At 38.7% G+C, this 11,413-nt stretch overlaps 1 protein-coding gene across 1 annotated transcript in view; it reads right to left on the reverse strand.

Annotated features, from left to right (window-relative positions):
* The window catches only part of LOC113121113 (disks large-associated protein 2-like), a 29,242-nt gene extending 18,045 nt beyond the window's left edge, over positions 1–11,197 (reverse strand). The window contains exon 1 of the mRNA XM_026291352.1: positions 10,093–11,197. Within this exon, the coding sequence (XP_026147137.1) occupies positions 10,093–11,175 (1,083 nt within the window). The 5' untranslated portion in view covers positions 11,176–11,197. The remainder of the gene's footprint in view (positions 1–10,092) is intronic.
* Between the last annotated feature and the right edge of the window lie 216 nt (positions 11,198–11,413).

Raw genomic sequence — 11,413 nt, forward strand, 5'->3', positions numbered from 1 at the left:
CGGTAGAAATGTGTGTAGGATGTAGCCATAGCAACCACACATGAATAAGTATGAACACTGCATGAATATGCAACAGTGCAGCTAAGACTTCAAATGAGAAATATACATTGTTTATACTGGACAATTTATTAAGAAGGAAGCATTTCCGAGAGCTCCATAAAATGTCATTCAACAAACTATTTATGCAAACATGTATCCAAGTAAACACCTCGCAGTTAAGACATCAGACACAACAGTATGCATTCTACTATTGTTTGTATTTCTGAGCAACATGATGTAGATTAAAATAAACTGCAAACAAGATGACACAATGAGTATAATTAAACATGCATCTCAAATAAATGAAAAACAGCTCATATGTATTACAAAACAGGCTTCTGATTGGTCAGGAGAGGTTTCCAGCCATGCTAAAACATGCAATAACCCATGCATAGGGTTGACCACCCAGCTCCCGGACACATTTGCATGTTTATGGTTCTCTGATGTTGTAGAAAATGGTAATAAAATACAAGAAGAACTCGAAGTTAAACTGTGTCACAACAAATTATTCTTGACAATGTCAGATATCTTTGAGAATGAATTAGGTTGAATAGATGTCAGCATTTAAGTACAAAATTAGATAATACCAATTTAGGTCAACCAATTACTAAGCAATGTTTTGTTCAGTCTGTAGTGTAAAAAGGCAGCATTAGCAATCAAATAAAAAAACAAACAAAAACAAAAAACACTTAAGCAAAACATGGTCAGGTCAAAGTGTCTGAATAATTTCCGGTCCTAAATTTTTACTGGTAGTTCACTGTATGTATAAAAAAAGTTTTTCTATCTTTACTTACATAAAATAACTATAGTGTCTTGCGCCCACTAGTAAAAGGATATAAACAATTTAGATTAATATAAAAAAAGATTTGAATGTATATATATATATATATATATATATATATATATATGTGTGTGTGTGTGTGTGTGTGTGTGTGTGTGTGTGTGTGTGTGTGTGTGTGTGTGTTGGACATATGCTTTAGTCTTAAGTTGCTGGGGTAAGTTGTTTTGCAATAGCCAAAAAGACATTGTTTGGGTCAAAAAAAAAATTCTTTTGAGTTTTCTTTTGTGCCAACAAACATTAGGATATTAAGTCAAGATCATGTTCCATGAAGATATTTTGTACATTTCCTATCATAAATATATCAAAACTTAATTTCTGATTAGTAATATGCATTCCTAGGAATTCATTTGTACAACGTTTTTCTCAGCATTTAGATTTTTTTGCACCCTCAGATTACAGATTTTCAAATAGTTGTATCTCGGTCAAATATTGTCCAATCCTAATAAACTTTTAAACTATACAATTTTTTTTTAAATTGACATTTAGGACTGTTTTTTTTGGTCCAGCGACCAGAGATGTATAAAGTACTAGAGACCCATACTTGAGTAAAAGTACAAGTGCTCTATCAAAAAAGTGACTTGAGTAGAAGTACTAAAGTATTCAACATTTTTTGTACTTAAGTATTGCAAGTAGTCTATTTTAAAATTTACTACTCAAGTACTGAAAGTAAAAGTACAAGTATTGTGTTATGTAGCTATTAAAGAAAGTAGTCAAAAGTTTGAACATATTGTTTTCACTATTTCAAATGATTAACCTAAAGGACAATCACAATTCCTTTGACTGTAACTTCTTGTAAACAAAAAACGGTTACTAGAGTTAGTTAGCCCAATTTGCAAAATTATGTCATTAATAACTTACCCTCATGTTGTTTCAAACCCATAAGACATCAGAGGGTCATTTAGAATTTTTTGAAGCATCGAAAATAGATTTTGGTCCAAAAATAGCAAAAACTAGACTTTATTCAGCATTGTCTTCTCTTCCGTCTCTGTTGTAAGACAGTTAAAAACAAAGCAGTTTGTGATATCCGGTTCGCGAACGAATCATTCGATGTAACCGGATCTTTTTGAAACAGTTCACCAAATCGAACTGAATCGTTTTAAACGGTTCGCGTCTCCAATACGCATTAATCCACAGATGAATTAAACTGTTAACTTGTTTAATGTGTCTGACACTCCCTCTGAGTTAAAACAAACCAATATCCCGGAGTAATTCATTGACTCAAACAGTACACTGACTGAACTTATCTGGCTCGGCTCGGTGTTCATCTTCAGTTCTCTCTTCACAGCAGTTCAGTCAGTGTACTGTTTGAGTCAATGAATTACTCCGGGAAAGAAGAACCGTTTCTGTCAGACGCGTCCAATTCGTGAAACAAGGAGCTGATGATACTGCGCATGTGTGATTTAGCGTGAAGCAAACCGACACACAGAGCGTCTGAAACGAACTGATACTTTTGGTGATTGATTCTGAACTAATTCCGTGTTAATGTTATGAGCCCATGTGCAGTCAACGCCAATGACGCCATTGTGTCGAGCGCAAAAGAATCGGTGAACTGTTTTCTTCAACTGGTTTATTGAATCGAACTGTCAGAAAGAACTAACGTTACTGGTCATCCGAGAACCGATGCAACCGGTTCTTGACTCGTGAACGAGTCATTATCTGGCTCGGCTCGGTGTTCATTTCTCTCTTCACAGCAGTTCAGTCAGCATGCGCAGTCTTCTTAATCGCTTGTTTCGCTCAATGATGTGCCAGCTTCATCAAACCTGCCATCTACAGTTCTGGCAGTGGTTTGTAATGGAATGATTCGTAACATTTTTATAATTGTAACGAGTAACGATGCAGCACATAAAAAAAAATATTGGAGTAAAAGTATTAAACTCAGCAAAAATATGTACTGAAGTAAAAGTGGAAGTAGGAGAAAAAAATAATACTCTAGTAAAGTACAGATACCGCATTTTAGTACTTAAGTACAGTAGTGAAGTAGTTCTACTTCGTTACTATACATCTCTGCCAGCGACACATATTAAAATTAAAATAAAATGTATGCATTTAGCAGACACTTTTATCCAAAGCGACTTACAGTGTGTCAGGCTATCAATTTTAACCTATCATGTGTTCCCCGGGAATCAAACCCCCAACCTTGCGCTTGCTTGCTTGCTAACGCAATGCTCTACCACTTGAGCTACAGGAACACATAATACATAACATATGGAGTTACATTACTAAGATTTATGTCATTCTGATTCTTAACCTGTGATACCTTCATTCATCTTCTTAACACAAATTAAGATATTTTTGATGAAATCCAAGTGCTCTTTGACCCTACAGAGACAGCAATGTTATTACCATATTCAAGGCACAGACAGGTTCATGTCCTTAATTTTATGAAACTACAAGAATACTTTTTTGAGCGCAAAGGCAACAAAAATAAAGACTTTATTCAACGATTTAATTTTTCCTGGTCAGTCTCTGCCAGAATCAGGTTCCTGTTGACCCTCCAGAGTCGAGTCAGGTTCTCGTTGACCCTCCAGAGTCGAGTCAGGTTCTCGTTGACCCTCCAGAGTCGAGTCAGGTGCTCAGTGACCCTCCAGAGTCAGGGCTAGTCACTGTTGACCTTCTGGAGTCAGGGCTAGTTACCGTTGACCTTCCGGAGTCAGGGCTAGTCACCGTTGACCTTCCGGAGTCAGGGCTAGTCACCGTTGACCTTCCGGAGTCAGGGCTAGTCACCGTTGACCTTCCGGAGTCAGGGCTAATCACTGTTGACCTTCCAGAGTCAGGGCTAGTTACCGTTGACCTTCCGTAGTTAGGACTAGTTACCGTTGACTTTCCAGAGTCAGGGCTAGTCACCGTTGACACTCCGGAGCCAAGTCAAGTCACCGGTGAAATTCAGGGACAAGGGCAAGTCACCAATGATCTTCATGGGCCAGGTCAAGTCACCGACTATCTTCATGGGCAAAGGCAACTCACCATTGATCTTCATGAACAAATGCAAGTCACCATTGATCTTCATGAACAAATGCAAGTCACCATTGATCTTCATGAACAAATGCAAGTCACCAATGATCTTCATGAGCAGAGTCAAATCAGCATCGATCTTCTGGAATCCAGTCTAAACACCATGGGATTACCAGAGTCTCTCCATGTCTGTGTGGAGCTAACAGAGCCTCTCCACGCCTCGGCTGAACTACCAGAGTCTCTTCACGCCTCGGCTGAACTACCAGAGCCTCTCCACGCCTCTGCGGAACTTCCAGAGCCTCATTACATCTCAGCCGAACTCTCTGAGCGCTCGACTAATCCTGTCGTGGCCACGGAGGCTACTCTTAACTTGTTCATGTTCTCTGTTTCAGACTTGCCTAACCAGACTTGCTCTCCTATTAATTCGATCCCACCGTGGTGGTCTTCTGCGCCGCCCTGGTGGGCTTCTGTCTCGACCGCATGGATGTGGTGGTCTTCTGCGCTGCCCTGGTTGGCTTCACATTATGCCCTTTCTGGACTTGTGTTTTGTTGTTGTTTTGTTGTTTCTCTTCTGTCTGTTTCCATCTATGGACCTGGCCCTTGTCTCTGGTAAAGGGTAAAGCCTCCTGGGCTCCTCTTGTCTCTGTTTCCCCATTTTCCCTGGCCCTCCGTCCCTCCCCCTGGTCCTCCACCGCTCCACCTCCCTCCTGGTCTCTTTGTTCTTTGGTCTCTTCTTGGGTTCGGGTGGAGCATCTGGTAGCTGCTCCATGGAGGAGGGGGTAATGTCACGCTGTCTGGTCACTGTTTCCCTGGGTGTCCACTAGAGGGCTCACTTCCCCTTAGGCACCTCACCGTTGGCACTACAATTCCCACTAGCCTTGTCTCTTCATCACAGTAATTGCACTCCTGCTAATTACACCAGGTGTATTTTCCTGTTGTCTGGATGGAGTATTTTCCTTCCGTTTGCATCCGTTACCCAATCTTCTCGTCTTCATTGGGTCTCCGCATCGTCACTGGTCCTATAGAATAATTTACAGTAAAATTTTGTCTACTGTATTTCTGCGAGAAATTACTTTTAAAAGAAAAAGTAAGCAAAGAGCATTTCATCAGACTGGATAATGGCGGATAGATACAGCTACATCCTTTAAAGCGCATTTTAATTTCCATAAAAAAAAAGTATATGAAAAAGTAAATAGAATTTTCCATAATGGATGGAATAAACAATTCATCAATTTGGACAAATTAAAGATAGTATGACTGTTCCAACACAGCGCTACAGAATTAACATGTGAACAATATGAGGGAAAATAAAAAACTTTTATGTCCAATTTTACAACTACAGCCCTAGAGGCCCAAATGCAGGCCTAAATCAACTGTAAACAGAAAAATTAAATGTACTTAAATAATATTATAGGCTTCATATTTCTGCTCTCAAATTGAAAATTGGGCCAATTCACTTTTATTATGAGTGTTCTTAAAAACAAGAGCTCTATCAAAGGTTTGAACAGATATGTAAATATAGAAACAATTTTTGTGGTAATCAACATAATGCCACAAATGCGGTCGACTGAACCCAGAATGTTCCTCTAAACAGAGTCAGACTGATTCAACTGGCAGTTCAATGTTCTCTGTGTCCTGACTGGATTCTGAAGCACATCACTGTGATAAAATCAAAGACAATGTCTAGACAGCGTCATGAGAAAAGCACCAATTCATCTCTTCAGCAGAGCGTGACAGGCAACAGTTCCTTGTTCTACCTCAAATTGTTTTAGAATATCTCTTTTCAGAAGTCTATGCTTCATTTCACTCTCAATAGTGTCATATCATACTTTTTATACTACTCTGTATTTTTTTAGATCAATTTATAATATTAGTTTTTTTGTTTTTTTTTTTCATTATAACTTCCCGCCCTGTCCTACTGGTCACTTTTTTGGACAACGATGTTTTGATGCATTTATCTGTGTGATGTCTGTGTGTGAAGCTCACAGTCATTTTTGCAGTTTAGTTCCAATAACCTAGGGAGGAAGTTCTGGGAATTACAGTATATTATCATAATACATCAAGCTTTTTCATTTAAAAAAAAATGAACGAAAATTGGATTCCTCATGAAATGAGACTTTTAAGCTCTTAAAAAGTCAGCATAAAATATTACACTTTTAACACTGAACTAAAAAAGAAAGGGAATGTATTGAATTAGTCATAAGCCACAGGGTTGCCATGCCTTGTGAAAAATAAGTACAGTTTAACATATGTTTAAAAAGAGTACTTTTTAGGGAAATAATACTTTTAAAATTATATACTTAATAAGTATGAACTGAATGTTTTTGAACACTTAATTGCATGTCATTTACAATTAAATAACAATGTATAGTTAAAATGTATATTAAATGTCAACGAGTGATTTTCTGACCTACTTAAGAAGGACTTCAGGACATCTTTATATGTAATTGCATATGTTATTGTTACTTCTGCTGTCTTTTATGGTGAATTAAAATATATTTTGATGTAATTTATATTGAAACTTGTATGTCATGAATTTAAATTTTCTTGTGATTACACATTTGTAATTGCAATTTGGTAAAATAATATATATATTTCAGTGCTGTAGTTTTAGGTTAGTAAACCATTCAAGATAAGTGATATTATTACAAAGTGCAATTTTAAAAGAATACTTAAGTCAATAAATACATAAATAAAGCATGGATAGTTCACAAAAAAAAGTTTAAGTTGTTCTAAAGAGTTTCTTTGAGTTATGAGTGTCTTTTTCTTTTTTTCTCTCTCTTTTTTAGCACAATAGAGTTAATTTTTGGGTGAACTATCCCTTTAAGTGGCCTTTTATTTCATTAATATAATATCAACTGCAAGTACATCTTTTATATACATTTTAAGACTGAAGCACACTATGTGCTCTTGTTTAATTTCGTTATTTCAAGTTTGTCATAATTTTCTCTACAGAAACCACTTTGATGAGTCAATCAGCAGAATCTCCCATTTCAAAAGCATAAAAGCTATTTGCTATTCCTCAGCATTTCTCTGTATATCACACAAATCAACCTTAAATCTACGGTAAAACAGGAATATCTATAAATGGACATTCATATCATAAATTTTCCTATCTTCTTCCAGAGAGTGTTAGTCGGGTTTCAGTACATTATTCTAACACAAGGAGGCACTACAGACAACACACCCATAAAGTGTAAATATCATTTATTATTCACGGACAGTGAGGAAGTGCAGCTGGAGATATAACTCCACTCAAGAGCAGGATTAGAGGAATCTTAATGAGATGAACCCATCAGATGTTGAAACGATGACTGCAGAACACTTTTAGACATTTCCAAAATGTGAGATTGCATGCTATCATCGCGAGTTCAGTCCTTTTGTTTACTCTATATGCTGGGAGATAGAAATGTCTCCAGGGGTTAGAGTTGATAAAGGAGTTAAGATCTTCAAATACTGCAAAATAAAGTTTCAAATGAATGAGTCACATCACAGAGCTGTACCGACAATGTGAAAGCTAGCTGATTAATCAGGGGGCTGTTTAGCCAAAGACATCTTAACTCCTCTTTGGCGTTACCAAAATCAGACTCAATTTTGGTAGTTAATAACATGGCTGTGCTGCTCCACCGGCAAACCAGCATGAAAATTCATGCCAAACTGGTCTTTTCAGTACAGCTGAGAGGAAGGCCTTGATAATCTTGAGCTTCAAAACAGATCTGAATAATGTGCAAACTGTGCTCAGATTTGCCAAGATAACAAAATATGCAAAACAATTAAATCAATCAGTATGCTTCCAAGATCAAACCACACTCAAATATATTTAGGCCTGATTTTAAGATGCATGAATTTAAATCGCCTTCCCATCCACACTCTAAAGAAAGAATCAGACCTTTTACCAACTTAAATAAATCACGATATATTAATAAAAGTTATTTTATAGTGTAACAAAGTTCTAGTAACTTAATGAAACCGTCTTGATAACTTTGAAAACTGGGCAGTGGATTTCTAGTTTCAGGATTGATTTATTAGTTTATCTGATTATGTGATTTATATTTGTCAGTCATATATAAATGAAACAGGTAAGAATTTTGTGATACTGATTAACTAGATGTGTTTTGAAAACACAATATCCATGCTTACATTAAGTATGGTACAGGCATTTATTTCATAGCTTATACATTTACTTGCACTTGTCCAGAATTGTCTATTCACATACATCCTACAAGGCTAGACAATGGGAAGAGGGATTTTAGAAGAAACATGTCTGAGACAGCTCGCCTGGACATTTCTTACTCATCAGCTTAATTTAAATTCCCACGAAGCCTAACCTTTCCAGGTTTTCATATCAAACTGTTACAAACCATGCATGTAAGACACATCTATCTTGTATCACACTGGAACACAGCGGACTTATAATGAAATCAAATTTGAAGTTCACGGTTATTCCTGAATGGTTAATTAGTCAGTGTATCCAGTTTCGTGTCACTTACAGCTCAGCCAGGCTGTCATTTCTCTTGAGCACTGACAGTCTCTAATAAGGTCAGCAAGAAGACAGGCTTCATTTTTTTCCTATGCAAACATGACAATGCTGTATGTGCTGATGATCTGTACAAAGTATAGCTCCTCAGAACAAGGAGACCACTTCTACTTATGCCATAATTAACCTTCAAGAAGGAAGATGTCAGTTAGATGCCAGGAACATATTAGTTGAATAATTGTGTAGCAGTCAGCATGACTTGTGCTTCATGCCATAATTCAGAATGAGAATCAGAGGCAGTATACACCAACGCACAATGTGTGAAATAACATATACCACAATGCAATGCACTCAAACTCTCCTTAAATTCCAGAATGAAAATAAATGAAATCAGTGGTGTACTAATATGGATATTTTTGACTGTTAAGGCATTCTGGCATTCTTTGCACTGTCAAAGATAAAGCTCTTGCACTGTCAAAATAAAAGTCCTCTTCGGGCAATTACCGACAAAACAGAAAAACTTATAAGCCAATGCAATTAATTATTTCCTCTGGCATTGTTGAACAAAAGAAAAACTTATGAAATGTATGTCATAGCATTTATTTGATGAAAAATACTTCAAACACCTTGCCATCTATCAAATAAAAGTTCACTACACTACATCACAGATCCTGTTTGTATTGATCCCTCCTTCTTAGGCATCAATGGTTCCCACAGGGCCTTAAACAATAACACTAGATAATCAGTTACTGGATTCAATTGCATTTTGCCCCACACACATCGTTTCAGTAAAAGAAAGTGGACGAAACAGACAGTTTCTCCTTAGAGACACTCAAAACCAGCAGTTTCTCATCTAAGGGGCCAGTATAAATTAAACATTCATGTGTTTCTTATTCAAAGACTGCTTTTATTATAAGAACATTCCCCATAAAATAAGTAACCTGGGTTAAAGTGCTTCAACATCAGAAATCTCCAGTTCATGAATCACCCCTTGGGTTTAAACAGTCTGCATGTCAATGGTCTTGAACTGGTCTGACCATTGGTAACAAACCACAGTACTCAATAGAGTTACTTTCAAATAACATGTGTCATTAAACAAAATATGTTGTTATTCAGGCTATTTGCCATAAACTTACTAAATTTAACTAACTTCCCTGGATTCTCATCGAAACTGTTGCTCTACCAGGACAGTGGTTTCCCTAATAAAGAAAAATGACTACAAAAGAAGACACTAATAAAATAAGATTATACACTAAAAACCACTTATACCCTTTGCAACAATGTTAATATGCAATAAAAATACATGTAATTACACTTCAGTAGCATTTAGTTACTTGCATTAGCATGCATTGGGTTTATGGGTAACTGCACCTTGGTCCAGAATCCAGTATTTGGGGGAAGATTTATTCAGAATTAAAATCAAGACCTTGGCATCAATTGCACCATGCTCTACTGTTTGAGCTACAGGAAGGATATCACAAAACAATTTTCATTACATATTAATAAAATGAACATTCTGTCATCTTGAAAACTATTCAATGTCTAAGGCAATGGTTTGTTAATATCTACCCCAAAATCAAACAGATATATGTATGTTGAACACCTGCAATAGAATTACTAATTTCCTCCATGAAGACACTGTCATATAAAAGGAAACCATTAAATCGACTGTTCATCTTTCCCATCATATAACTACTGGTTTATTTCTGAAAGGCATTTGGGGCACCATCATATCATATTCTCAAGGATGGAAGTGGATATGTTAAAGAAAGCCATGACTGACCTGTAGGTAGTGTGAGGCCCGGAATGATGGTTTAAGGTCCTGATGCATCATGGGCTTCTCTAGGTTTAGGGAGGACTTTCGGTAGGCCTCTTTGGCCTGGCTTACGGTGAGCGTTGACCAGGAACTCCTCTTCATAAACTTCCCCTCAGGTGCCATGGACAAGCCCTCGCAGGCCGAACACTTGACGTCATTGTTGCTTTTGGAGGTTTTGAGAGAGTGGTCTCCAAAGTGAGTGTGCATGGATTCTGGGAAACTGTGGCCGACATGCTCATAATGGTGGCGGCTCAAGGCGCTGGCCGTGCGGTAGGTGCTATCGCTGTCTAGGTTGTCATCCGAGCTCCACCAGCCCCCTGTCCCTGACCGGTGCCTGCGCTCTTTGCTTTTACTGCGCTTGCTGCCATGCTTGGATGAGTGATGATTGCCGTGGTGGTGGTGATGGCTTCCCCCACCTCCACTGTCACCTTTGGTGCCATTCATCTTGGACGATCCCTCCAGTGAGTGGGACTTGGTGAAGAGCTTCTGGACGGAGTGCACCAGGTGTCGGATGCGACCGGGGCTCTCACTACGCTGCTCCCCACCAGTGGCGGGAGATGTGCGTTGGTACTGGAGTGTGTGGAAGCCATCACGATGAAGTGGAAGCTGTTTTTCGAACTGGTCCAGCAGGTTTGCAGGGATGCGGTTGCTCTTGTTGCTGACGTGGTGAGAGGCAGATGTTGCAGCAGCGATGGCGGCGGATGTGGCTGAGGTGGTGATGGCTGCACAGTCTTCCCGGGCAGCTGTGTCGTAGTACTGCGAACTGTAGTGCATTCTGGGAAAGGTGCTGCTTGAGATGTGGTCGGCGGGGGCAGTGGAAGTTAGCGCCACGGGTGACATGATCATGCAGTCGGAGTGAATGGAGCTGCGGGGGGAAAGACGGTGATGGTAGTCCATGGCGCAGGTCTCCGTGGGGCTGAGCAGGTAGGAGTGACGCAGATCAGACACGTGCATGCCATGCAGGTCATGGAGATGCTCGCACTCTGCCAGTCCACACGGGGGCAGTGTGGGAATCTGGTGCGGTGCGCGACCACCTGATAAGCCCTTCATGTTCCTGGGTGGAGTGAGGCTACTATCCTCATTGAAATCTTGGGATGGTGACCAGGGGGAACACTGCTGGTCTGAAATAAAGAGAAGGACATTAAAGGTGAGCAGTTTTACTAGATTAGTCTCAACATTAATTATATCATGACAACTCTCAAAAGATTTCAGCATGGTAATGGATATGACAATGTTTATCTGTTTGGTCTTGGCAGAATAGATCTGCTATGCTTCTGTTGGTTATTGC

Source organism: Carassius auratus, chromosome 20 (genome assembly GCF_003368295.1).
Source record: "Carassius auratus strain Wakin chromosome 20, ASM336829v1, whole genome shotgun sequence".
Taxonomy (NCBI): domain Eukaryota; kingdom Metazoa; phylum Chordata; class Actinopteri; order Cypriniformes; family Cyprinidae; genus Carassius; species Carassius auratus.